At 46.8% G+C, this 13265-nt stretch overlaps 1 protein-coding gene across 23 annotated transcripts in view; it reads left to right on the top strand.

The window, feature by feature from the left end:
* The first annotated feature begins 8025 nt into the window (after positions 1 to 8025).
* CASP8AP2 (caspase 8 associated protein 2) overlaps positions 8026 to 13265 on the top strand; it is a 47043-nt gene continuing 41803 nt past the window's right edge. For 8 of the 23 annotated variants that reach the window (XR_010586320.1, XM_065543721.1, XM_074037462.1 and 5 more), the window contains exon 1: positions 8064 to 8222. Coding sequence is in view for 3 of the 23 variants with exons in the window: in XM_015449077.3 (XP_015304563.3) it covers positions 8030 to 8222 (193 nt within the window). In the remaining 20 variants the exon portion in view is untranslated. Of the gene's footprint in view, positions 8493 to 10129; positions 10187 to 13265 lie in introns of all 23 variants that reach the window. The other 15 variants (XR_010586319.1, XM_015449077.3, XM_045391238.3 and 12 more) reach the window with 6 other exon arrangements.

Below are 13265 nucleotides of genomic sequence, written 5' to 3'. Positions count from 1 at the left end.
TAAAAATATGTATATATTTTAGAAACAGGGTCTTACTCTCTCACCCAGGCTAGAGTGTACTGGTGCAATCATAGCTCAATGTAACCTTGAACCCCTGGGCCCAAGCAATCTTCCTGAGTAGCTAGGACTACAGGAACCTGCTACCACACCCAAATTTTTTTTTTTTTTTTTTTTTTTTTTTTTTTTTTTGAGATAGAGTCTCACTCTGTCACCCAGACTGGAGTAAAGTGGCGATCTTGGCTTACTGCAACCTCTGCCTCCTGGGTTCAAGCAATCCTCCTGCCTCATCCTCTGGAGTCTCTGGAGTAGCTGGGATTACAGGCATGCACCACCATACCTGGCTAATTTTTTGTATTTTTTAGTAGAGACAGGGTTTCACCATGTTGGCCAGGCTGGTCTCGAACTCCTGACTTCAAGTAATCCACCCACCTCGGCCTCCCAAAGTGCAGGGATTACAGGCATGCATCACCACGCCCAGCTCTTCTTTTTTTTTTTTTTTTTTTTTTTTTTTTTTTTTTTTTTAAATAGACAAGGTCTCCCTATGTTGCCCAGGCTGGTCTCCCACTCCTGGGCTCAAACAATCCTCCAGCCTTGGCCTCCCAAAGTGCTGGGATTATAGGCATGAGCCACCATGCTTGGTCTTAAATGTCTTAAGCTCTCTTAAGTCTTACGCTACTTTCTCTGCTGGCGGTGCCCACCCAGCCATTGGTGACCTCTGAAAATTAATATTTTTGAAAAAAATTATGAGTGTCATGTAAAGAGAACTTGGAGGCCGGGCGCGGTGGCTCAAGCCTGTAATCCCAGCACTTTGGGAGGCCGAGACGGGCAGATCACGAGGTCAGGAGATCGAGACCCCTGGCTAACACGGTGAAAACCCGTCTCTACTAAAAAGAATACAAAAAACTAGCCGGGGCCGGGCGCGGTGGCTCAAGCCTGTAATCCCAGCACTTTGGGAGGCCGAGACGGGCGGATCACGAGGTCGGGAGATCGAGACCATCCTGGCTAACACGGTGAAACCCCGTCTCTACTAAAAAAATACAAAAAAAAAAAACTAGCCGGGCGAGGTGGTGGGCGCCTGTAGTCCCAGCTACTCGGGAGGCTGAGGCAGGAGAATGGCGTGAACTCGGGAGGCGGAGCTTGCAGTGAGCTGAGATCCGGCCACTGCACTCCAGCCTGGGCGACAGAGCGAGACTCCATCTCAAAAAAAAAAAAAAAAAAAAAAAAAAAAAAAAACTAGCTGGGCGAGGTGGCGGTCGCCTGTAGTCCCAGCTACTCGGGAGGCTGAGGCAGGAGAATGGCGTGAACCCGGGAGGCGGAGCTTGCAATGAGCCCAGATCACACCACTGCACTCCAGCCTGGGTGACAGAGCGAGACTCCGTCTCAAAAAAAAAAAAAAAAGAGAACTTGGGTATCAACTTGTAGATGCTACCATTGACCAAAGATGATACAATCTGAGCTTTAATAAAGATAACAATTATAATGAATCAAAACCTATTAGTTTAGTTCATGAATATATACTAATAATTTTAAAAATTTGTTGCCTTTGGAGAGTAATAAGTCAATCTTGAAAGCTGATAAAGGGAGAAATTTAAAAATGTATCCTGCCTCTCATATGTGAATTGCACCACTGGGTAACTAAATAGAAGATGATGACAAGTGTCTCTTCCTCAGAATAGTCCACCTAATTTTAAAAAGAATTGCCAGCACAGTGGCTCACGCCTGTAATCCCAGCACTTTGGGAGGCCGAGGCGGGCAGATCACAAGGTCAGGAGGTTGAGACCATCCTGGCTAACACAGTGAAACCCCGTCTCTACTAAAAATACAAAAAATTAGCCGGGCATGGTGGCGGGCGCCTGTAGTCCCTGCTGCTCAGGATGCTGAGGCAGGAGCATAGTGTGAACCCGGGAGGCAGAGCTTGCAGTAAGCAGAGATCATGCCACTGCACTCCAGCCTGGGGAACAAAGTGAGACACCGTCTCAAAAAAAAAAAAAAAAGAATTGACAAAATTAGAATACCACTATTTTGCAATTCCCAAGTAATCCATTAATCTAAGCATTAAGTATCAATGGCTGCTAACATAGCAAAAAGGGCCAAAAAAACAGACTCTAGATGGCTCTTGATGAAAGAACATAATGCTACCTATAGTCTTACCAAAAGGGTCAAACCTCTCATCCAGCTGTCAATTTTTTTTTTTTTTTTTTTGAGATGGAGTCTTGCTCTGTCACCTAGCCTGGAAGTACAGTGGCGCAGTCTCGGCTCACTGTGACCTCCAACTCCTGGGTTCAAGCGATTCTCCTGCCTCGGCCTCCCAAGTAGCTGGGATTACAGGCGTCCACCACCACACCTGGCTAATTTTTGTATTTTCAGTAGAGACAGGGTTTCACCATGTTGGACCAGGCTGGTCTTACACTCCTGGCCTCAAGTAATCTCCCAGCCTTGGCCTCCCAAAGTGCTAGGATTACAGGCGTGAGCCACTGTGCCTGGCCCCAGCTGTCAATTTTTTAAAATGAAGAAGATAGAATAAGTTAAGCTGCACCATGAATTTATATTCAGAAAAACTCAGACTGTAGAAGATTCTACAGATCAAAAGCTCAGGTTTTTTAAGACACAAATTTAAGAAAAAAGTATGGGAGGGGAAACTGTGAATTATAAGAAATGGCAAAATGATTTAAATGTTTGTGTCCCTCCAAAATTCGTATGTTGAAGGCTTAACACCCCAGTGTGATGGTATTTGGAAGTGAGACCTTTTGGAGGTAGTTAGATTTAGATGAGGTTTTTGAGGACAGAGTCCTCATAATAGGATTACTGCTCTTATAATGGGAGGGGAAGATGAGAGTCCCTTCTCTGTCTGCCATGGGAGGATACACTAAGAAGGTGGCCATCTACTAAAGCAGGAAGGGAGCCCTCACCAGACAATAAATCTGCTGGCTCCTTGATCTTGGATCTCCCAGCCTCCAGAACTATAAGAAATCTTTGCTTGTTGATTACGTTAAAGAGGTTCAGAACATGCAACCCTGAAACAGACCATTTTGACATATTGATTATTTTGAGGTAAAGAAAAATCAGAACCAGCCAACTCAGTAAAACCTCTTTACCTCCCCAATTGCCTAAAATAAAGTATAAACTTACCCTTTTGCAAAGGAAATTTACCCTCATAAAGGAAATTTCTGTTAGTAAAGCTATCTGTACCAGGAAGAGAGCTACTCCAAGACAACTTTTTTCACTTAACAGACTGTTATCTATGTCAATAAACCCACTGAGAAAGTTTATGTTTTTAAGAAAATCAAAAGAAACTTTAGTAAACAGTTTGCAAATTGTGGAGATGCAACCTTGGGTACAAAGCAAACATGTATTCCCAGAGAACAAAGAGAGGGGTTGTGGTTTGGGTGTTTTTTTGTTTGTTTGTTTATTTTTGAAACAGAGTCTCGCCCTGTCGCCCAGGCTGGAGTGCAATGGCCTGATGTCGGCTTGCTGCAACTTCCGCCTTCCGGGTTCAAGCGATTCTCCTGCCTCAGCCTTCTGAGTACCTGGGATTACAGGCATGCCTCACCAGCCTGGCCAATTTTGTATTTTTAGTAGAGACGGGGTTTCATCATGTTGTATTTTAGTCTCCACTAAAAATACAAAAATTAGCTGGGCGTAGTGGTGTGCGCCTGTAATCCTAGCTACTGAGGAGGCTGAGGCATGAGAATCGCTTGAACCTGGGAGGCAGACATTGCAGTGAACTGCGATCATGGTACTGCACTCCAGCCTGGGGAACAGAGCCAGACTCCATCTCAAAAAAAAAAAAAATTAGTTTTATTCAGTCTATAGTCTTACTAACGACTATAGACTGAGGTCTACAGGCCATGGGCTGTCTGACTTCAGAGTTCAGTCAGACTGCTGCAGCACAGTATTTCAGCCCAGTGTTCATATACCTGTGGTGGAGGTTCGGTATGTGCAAAATCACATGAAAGTTTCGGTGCAGGAGTACATCTAGTTATAGATTTCAGAGGCATAATCACCAACCCTATCAGACATTATCTCATGTGTAGGAAAAGGCACTATATTCCTCCTTTCCTTCTTTTTTTTTTTTTTTTTTTTTGAGACGGAGTCTCGCTCTGTCTCCCAGGCTGGAGTACAGTGGCGTGATCTCGGCTCACTGCAAGCTCTGCCTCCCGGGTTCATGCCATTCTCCTGCCTCAGCCTCCCCAGTAGCTGGGACTACAGGCGCCCGCCACCATGCCCGGCGATTTTATTTTATTTTATTTTTGTATTTTTAGTAGAGACGGGGTTTCACCATGTTAGCCAGCATGGTCTCGATTTCCTGACCTCGTGATCCGCCCTCCTCGGCCTCCCAAAGTGCTGGGATTACAGGCATGAGCCACCGTGCCCATCCATATTCCTCCTTTAAGGAATATAGTGACTCAGGCAAGAGATGTTGGGGCCGTGTGCTCTATCCTGGTTTGCCTTCAAAGCGTATTTCCAGGGAGCTGCACTTCCTCACAGAGTCAGGGGCTTTGTGAAATTAGAAGGCAAGCAGAAATGAGCAAAATGGCTTCTTACCCTTTTTACTTTGTCTCACAATAATTAGAGTACTATGTTTAAATGTCACTTCAAGGAATTATTTTCTCTGTGGTTACATTTCTCTCCTTACAGTTTAACTTTTTCAAATAATTTTTCATTTTAGGATTTTTTTCTTTCTGATTTAATTCAGTCTTTGAATATGTGAAACAGTTACATGGTTCAAAAGTTGAAAGGTTATAAAAAGGCAAACTCAAAAATTCATTAATTTAGTTTTTCTTTTTCTCACCCTGTCTTATGGTGCTGAAAAACTCAACACTTTAATTGGGGCCAGGCACAGTGGCTCCTATCTGTAATTCCAGTACCTTGGGAGGCCCAAGCATTAGGATCTCTTGAGCCCAGGAGTTCAAGGTTACAGTGAACTACGATTGTGCTACTGCACTCCAGCCTGGGTGACAGTGGCAGACTGTGTATCTAATACCCTCCCACACCCAACTTATTCATTCACTTATGAGTGAATTATTAGTATGTAAATTAAATCCCAGTAAAGCTCTTATTAAAAAAATTAAAGCCAGCCAGATGCAGTGGCTCACGCCTGTAATCCCAGCACTTTGGGAGGCCGAGGCAGGCAGAATACCTGAGGTCAGGAGTTCGAGACCAGCCTGGCCAACATGGTTAAACCCCCATCTCTACTAAAAATATAAAAAAATTAGCCAGGCGTGGTGGCAGGTGCCTGTAATCCCAGCTACCTGGGAGGCTGAGGCAGGAGAATCACTTGAACCTGGAAGGTGGAGGTTGCAGTGAGCCAAGACCACCCCATTGCACTCCAGTCTGAGCAACAAGAACGAAACTCCATCCCCCCAAAAAAAAAAGTTAATTAATTTTTTTTTTTTTTTTTTTTTTTTGAGACGGAGTCTTGCTCAGTCACCCAGGCTGGAGTGCGGTGGTGCGATCTCGGCTCACTGCAAGCTCCGCCTCCCGGGTTCTCGCCATTCTCCTGCCTCAGCCTCCCGAGTAGCTGGGACTACAGGCGCCCGCCACTACGCCCGGCTAGTTTTTTGTATTTTTAGTAGAGACGGGGTTTCACCGTGTTAGACAGGATGGTCTCGATCTCCCGACCTCGTGATCCGCCCGTCTCAGCCTCCCAAAGTGCTGGGATTACAGGCTTGAGCCACCGCGCCCGGCCGTTAATTAATTTTTTTAAAAAGCCATGCATATTTGCAAATAAAAATATGTAAGTTAGGTGGAGTGGCTTATACCTGTAATACCAGTACTTTGGAAGGCAGAGGTCAGAGGAGTGCTTGAGGTCAAGAGTTGGAGACCAGCCTAGGCAACAACATGGCCAGACCCTGTCTATATTACAAAAAAAAAAAAAAAACGAAAGAAAGAAATTGGCAGGTGTGGTGTTGTGTGTGCCTGTGGTCCCAGCTACCTGGGAGGCTGAGGTAGGAGGATTGCTTGAACCTAGGAGTTTGAGGATGCAGTGAGCTATGATCACACCACTGCACTCCAGCCGGGACAACAAACTGAGACCTTATCTCTAAAAAAGTAAGAATAGGCCGGGCGCGGTGGCTCAAGCCTGTAATCCCAGCACTTTGGGAGGCCGAGACAGGCGGATCACGAGGTCAGGAGATCGAGACCATCCTGGCGAACACGGTGAAACCCTGTCTCTACTAAAAAATACAAAAAACTAGCCAGGCGAGGTGGCGGGCGCCTGTAGTCCCAGCTACTCCGGAGGCTGAGGCAGGAGAATGGCATGAACCTGGGAGGAAGAGCTTGCAGTGAGCTGGGATCTGGCCACTGCACTCCAGCCTGGGCGGCAGAGCGAGACTCCGTCTCAAAAAAATAAATAAATAAAAATAAATAAATAAATAAATAAATAAGAATAAAAATAAAGCCAGGCGCGGTGGCTCACGCCTGTAATCCCAGCAGTTTGGGAGGCCGAGGCGGGCGGATTACCTGAGGCCAGGAGTTTAAGACCAGCCTGCCCAACATGGCAAAACCCCATCTCTACTAGAAATACAAAAAATTAGCCAGGCATGGTGGCAGGCCCCTGTAATCCCAGCTATTTGGGAGGCTGAGGCAGGAAAATCGCATGAACCCGGGAGGTGGAGGTTGCAGTGAGCTGAGATCATGCCACTTCACTCCAGCCTGGGCGACAAGAGCGAACCTCCGTCTCAAAAAAAACAATGAAAATGAATTGGTTGATATAGCAGTTAAGACTAAATGGCGTCAGGCGCAGTGACTCACACCTGTAATCCCAGCATTTTGGGAGACTGAGGCGGGAGGATTGTTTGAGCCCAGGAGTTTGTGACCAGTCTGGGCAACATAGCAAGACCCCATGTCTACAAAAAATTTTAAAAATTAGCCAGGGGTGGCCGGGCGTGGGTGGCTCACGTCTGTAATCCCAGCACTTTGGGAGGCCGAGCTGGGCGGATCACCTGAGGACAGGAGTTCGAGACCAGCCTGGTCAACATGGCGAAACCCTGTCTCTACTAAAAATACAAAGATTAACTGGGCGTGGTAACACATTCGTGAAGTCCCAGCCACTCGGGAGACTGAGGCAGGGGAATCACTTGAACCTGGGAGGCGGAGGTTGCAGTGAGCTGAGATCGCGCCATTGCACTCCAGCCTGGGCAACAAGAGTGAAACTCTATCTCAGAAAAAAATACAACTAAACAAAACAGCCAGGGGTGGTGGTCGCTTGCGTCTGTGGTCCCAGCTACTCTGGAGACAGAGGTGGGTGGATCTGTCGAACCCTGGAGGTGGAAGTTGCAAGGAGCCGAGATCGCGCCACTGCACTCCAGCCTGAGCGACAAAGCGAAAAGAAAAAAAAAGCTAAGTGGACAACCAAGAGGAAATGGGTAGGGATTAATATAGGCAGACTATAAGTAGCGAGGAAGGCGGCCTCATTTTCGCACCTATCAATGTGCAGGCTGAGCTCCTGAGGCTAGACCTACCGGCACCCCCCATTACTACAGGTTCTGTAAGACAAGTCAGGTATTCCACCCTCTAACAAGCTCTTCTCTCTCCTGCCTCGCTAGACTAGTATCCCCTCCTTAAGGCTCCCAACATCCGAAGCTAAGTTGTTTGTCTGCCTATCATCCAGGAACGCGTCTGAGGGCAGGAAACAAATTTATTCATCGTAATCGAGCCCAGCACTTTGTCTAGCACGCAGCTGACAGCAGAATTTTAAGAGTAAAGGATTAAATAAATGACAGACTTCTCAAGGCTTCCTGTCTCTTTCACTAAAGAGCTTCTCTCAGGCCAGGCCCCTACCTCTACTCAGGTCAGTCCCTTCCGTATTGAAGCCCCGCCCCGTCGCTTCCCCGCCACCTTACACCCCGCCTCTTTCTCTTAAAGCCCTAGGAAGATTACTGGAGTTTGGCGCCAACCGTGTTTTTTTTTTCCCTTCCAAAGGCGGGAACTAGTTGTGGGCGCTGCGACGTGCTTTGCGTCTGATATGATTGGCCGTAGGCACTCAGTCCCGCCTCCGTAGCCTGAATGCGCTCTGGTATTGGTGGAGATGCAAGGGAGACCTCGGTGGGCAGAAAGGAACCGGGTTGTCTTGGGCCGGGCAGGGCGGGTAAGTTGCCGTAGGGGCCCGGTCCGTGAGGGACTGCTAAGGAAGAGGCTGCATGGCGCGGTAGTCCCCCGAGTGGAGGTCGGCGGCCCCTGGGAAGCCAGAGAGTCGGAGGGAGTTCATCTGGAGCGGCCAAGTAGGTCGGGGAAGGGCCCCGCCTGACGTCTGGCTGCGCAGGTAGCCACGTTCCCTCCGCCCCCGGTGCAGCTTCAGGGCTTGCTCCCTGCGTCCCTCCGTCGTCCCTCGAGAGGGTCTGGAGCGGGGCTATGGGCGGGTGCGCCCAGGAATTGTCCCTTCGGCCGCTCGTCCTGCCCCTCCCCCACCGCCATCCAGTCTCTCTTTGGAATATACTCTTAAAAGCTTTCAGATGGAGTTCTTTGGAGAAATGGGTTTCCTGTAGTGTCAGGTGATCGTTGATGTTGATTGTTTCTGAAACGTTTATTTAGGCATCAAACCAACATGCCTCAATAAGTTTATTTTCATTTTTGCAGCGCCTAGATTCATCCCTAGCACATAGTAGGCCCTAACTCAGATGTGAATGTAGAATTCGCAGGAGCTGAGCATTTGTACTTCAGGCATCAAGTTGTCTTTGACTCTTCGACTCTTCCTTGGTCTTTTTCCGTTCTCCACATCTCCACCAGCAAACATTTCGCCTCTCCTCGAGGCCCTTCCTCCCATCTCCCTCAGCGCCTCTTTGCTTGGAGGGGGAACAGAGGCTTTCATGGCAGGGATTCTCCCATCTGCCCTCCTATCCCCGCTATGCCCTCCAATTATCTTTTCCTGGCGTTCCGTTTTACAAGAGATGGCCTTCTTTCCAAAAACATTTATATTGCATTGAATATTCTTGATTTTGGCCATCTTGCTTTACAGACAGACCTGGGGTCTAATTTCAGCTCTGCCACTTACCAGCTGGTTGCCTTGTGCAATTTCTTGATCGTCTGTGTTTTCCTCATCTGTAAAATGGGAAAAAAGATAATATGGACCTCATAGAACTCTGGGGAGGATTTAAACTAAGTGAATAATGTATTTAGACCATTTAGGTTAGTGCCTGGAACATAGTAAATATGCCATATGTAATAGTTTTTGTTAGTATTTGCCCCTCACATTTTCTTTTGGGGTCTTGCTGTATTAGTATTAGCCTTTCCCATGAGCATAAAAATACAGACTGTCTGTCTCCTCTGGCTTTTCCCTGTTTTTCTCTACAAATGCTTGTGTGTTTTTCTCTAAATTTTATTTTTTATCTTTTAGCGTCTACATTAAGGACACATTCTCAGTTTTGTAGCGATTTTTTTTTTTTTTTTTTTTGAGACTATAGCCCAGGCTGGAGTGCAGTGGCAAGATCTCGGCTCACTACAGGTTTGACCTCCTGGGCTTAAGCAATCCTTACCTCAGCCTTCCAGGTAGCTGGAACTACAGGTGCGCACCAGCATGCCTGGCTAATCTTTGTATTTTTTGTAGAGACTAGGTTTTGCCATGTTTCCCAGGCTGGTCTCGAACTCCCGGGCTCAAGTGATCAGACTGCCTTCAGCCTCCCAAAGTACTGGGATTACAAGTGTGAGCAGCCACCACGCCCGGCCACATTCTCTCAATTTTGAAAAGAAAATTTTCTTCAGACTACTATGACAAAAGGCTACGTGAGCCTTCTCCTGTCTACTTTGCTTTCACATCTGAATCTATTGGAATTTTTCCAGAAAAGATTATGTATGAATAAATCTGCTTACAAACATTTTGTTTTTAGACAGAATCTTACTCTGTCGCCCAGGCTGGAGTTGCAGTGGCATGATCCCAGATCACTGCAGCCTCTGCCTCCCAGGTTCAAGCAATTCTCCTGCCTCAGCCTCCCCGGTAGCTGGGATTATAAGTGTGTGCCACCATGTCTAGCTAATTTTTGTATTTTTAGTACAGATAAGGTTTCACCATGTTGGCCAGGCTGGTCTTGAACTCCTGACCTCAGGTGATCCGCCTGCCTTGGCCTCCCAATACAAACTCTTTTTCGGCATGATGGTTCTCAACTTTGAAAATTTTGCCTCTACACTTTCACAGGTGCATCACTTCTATCGGTAGCAACTCTCATATATTGAGATCCTCAAATGGGAGAAGGTAAGGGAAAGTGAAAAAGACCCATTTCCCAAGAGATTCTGATACATTTTTCTTCCTCCTCCTCTTCCTCTCCTTCCAGGAGAATCACTGGCCTATGTGATTTCAAGAGCATAATCTCACCTATCACTAAGGTGCTAATGAGTCCCAAATCATAATACTTACCGTGCCTTTTCTGTATGACATTTCCAGCTGTTAGATATCCCCCCCGCCGCCGAGATGGAGTCTTGCTCTGTTGCCCAGGCTGGAGTGCAGTGGCACAATCTCAGCTCACTGCAACCTCTGCCTTCCAGGTTCAAGCAATTCTTCTGTATCTCTGGAGTAACCGGAATTATAGGCACATGCCACCACGCCCAGCCAATTTTTGTATTTTTAGTAGAGATTGGGGTTTCACCATGTTGGCCAGGCTGGTCTCGAACTCCTGACCGCAGGTGATCCGTCTGCCTCGGCCTCCCAAAGTGCTGGGATTACCACCCCCGGCCGCTGTTAGACATCTTTATCTGGATGTCCTACAGATAACTCAACATGACTTCACTGGTTCTCCATTGCAGTTAAAGCCTGACTATCCTTGATAGCTAGAAACATGAAAATCATCTTTAACAAACTGGGAATTTCATTAATTCAACAGGTACTCTTTTATTACTTGCCATTCTGCTAGGCCTGCTGAGAGCGAGGGATACAGTGAGTGCTGGGGAACAGAACGGAGATGGTCCTAGTCTTTATGGAGAACCATTGGGTGGTCCATTGGGTGAGATGGACATTTCTCCAGGATTCCCATAAAAATGGAATCATGAACTTCAAGAAGAGGTCATGTAGGGAAAGGACACAATGGGGTAAGAGTATGTAACAGAAGGCCTGACTTAGTGGGAAGAGAGGGTGGACAGGGGAGACTCAAAATGACTTAAGCAAAATATCAAAGAAGAGCTAAGTGAAAGTAGAATATTGAGGAAAGAGTATTCCCTGCAGAAGCCCCGTGGTTCTTTTTGTTGTTGTTGTTGTTGTTTTCCATTTATAAATAGTTTATCCTGTTCACATTATGCAGAATTTCAATGTCATTTATCCACAACGTTAGTACAGTAACAGAAACAAAAAGGAGGGTGGGGGGAGGTTCATAGTGTGGCCTGACATAGTCTAAGGGCTCTCTCCTGTAGTATGCATCTCCTGCAGGCAAGTATTAATATCACTTCATTGTTTGAAGGAGAGTACACTATCCAGGATTCATTTATTGTTCAGATGTCTTTTCCAAAGTATGAGAAAACAGGAGTAAATTCAATAATGAATATCTACAATTCAAACCAATTTAACCACAGGTCAAGGATGTCTTTCTTATCTATTATCACAAACATCCCAGTTGCTTGGCCGGGCGCGGTGGCTCAAGCCTGTAATCCCAGCACTTTGGGAGGCCGAGACGGGCGGATCACGAGGTCAGGAGATCGAGACCATCCTGGCGAACACGGTGAAACCCCGTCTCTACTAAAAAATACAAAAAACTAGCCGGGCGAGGTGGCGGGCGCCTGTAGTCCCAGCTACTCGGGAGGCTGAGGCAGGAGAATGGCGGGAACCCGGGAGGCGGAGCTTGCAGTGAGCTGAGATCTGGCCACTGCACTCCAGCCTGGGTGACAGAGCGAGACTCCATCTCAAAAAAAAAAAAAAAAAAAAAAAAAATCCCAGTTGCCTCCATCTAAAAATTTGTTTTAAAAGTTAAGACACGGCCGGGCGCGGTGGCTCAAGCCTGTAATCCCAGCACTTTGGGAGGCCGAGACGGGTGGATCACGAGGTCAGAAGATCGAGACCATCCTGGCTAACACGGTGAAACCCCGTCTCTACTAAAAAATACAAAAAACTAGCCGGGCGAGGTGGCGGGCGCCTGTAGTCCCAGCTACTCGGGAGGCTGAGGCAGGAGAATGGCGTGAACCCGGGAGGCGGGGCTTGCAGTGAGCTGAGATCCGGCCACTGCACTCCAGCCTGGGCGACAGAGCAAGACTCCGTCTCAAAAAAAAATAAAAATAAAAAAAAATAATAATAAAAATAAAAAAAAAATAAAAAATAAAAAAATAAAAGTTAAGACACAATTAATTATACCTTATTAATTCACTCAAAAGCGAAAAAAAAAATGTACCACCCAGCATACAAAAGTTACACATTGGAAGTATATATATAGGGCCAGGTGCGGTAGCGCATACCTGTGATCCCAGCACTTTGGGAGGCTGAGGCAGGTGGATCATGAGGTCAGGAGTTCAAGACCAGCCTGGCCAAGATGGTGAAACCCCGTCTCTACTAAAACTACAAAAAATTACCTGGGCGCAGCTTCAGGCGCCTGTGATACCAGCTGCTCAGGAGGCTGAGGCAAGAGAATCGCTTGAACTCGGAGGGCGGAGGTTGCAGTGAGCAGAGATTGTGCCACTGCACTCCAGTCTGAGCGACACAGTGAGGCTCAAAAAAAAAAAAAAAAGTGTATATATTATATATTTCCTTTGTTTTTTGAGATGGAGTCTCTCTTTGTTGCCCAGACTGGAGTTAAATGGCATGATCTCGGCTCACTGCAACCTCCTCCTTTCAGGTTCAAGTGATTCTCCTGCCTCAGCCTCCCAAGTAGCTGGGATTACAGGTGTGAGCCACCATGTCTGGCCAATTTTTGTATTTTTAGTAGAGATGGTGTTTCACCATGTTGGCCAGGCTGGTCTTGAACTCCTGAACAAAGGTGATCTGCCTGCCTTGGCTTTCCAAAGTGCTGAGATTACAGACTTGAGCCACTGCGTCTGGCCTCAGAATTTGTTTTTTATCCTGAAATCAGCAGAAAGCACTGAGGGGGTTTTCTTTTGTTTTGTTTTTTTGAGACTAAGTGTCCTGTGCCCCAGACGAGTATAGTGGCATGATCTGTGCTAATTGCAGCCTCCCCCTCCCAGCTTCCAGAAATTCCCCTGCCTCAGCCTTCCAGGTAGCTGGGATTACAGGCATGCGCCGCTACGCCTGGCTAATTTTTGTATTTTTAGTAGAGATGACGTTTCACCATGTTAGCCAGGCTGATCTCAAACTCCTGACCTCAGGTGATCTCCTGATGTCAGGTGATCGCCCGCCTCGG

This window comes from Macaca fascicularis, chromosome 4, assembly GCF_037993035.2.
Source record: "Macaca fascicularis isolate 582-1 chromosome 4, T2T-MFA8v1.1".
Taxonomy (NCBI): Eukaryota; Metazoa; Chordata; class Mammalia; order Primates; family Cercopithecidae; genus Macaca; species Macaca fascicularis.
Note: the sequence above shows the minus strand (reverse complement) of the source record. Positions and strands in the feature narration are given on the sequence as shown.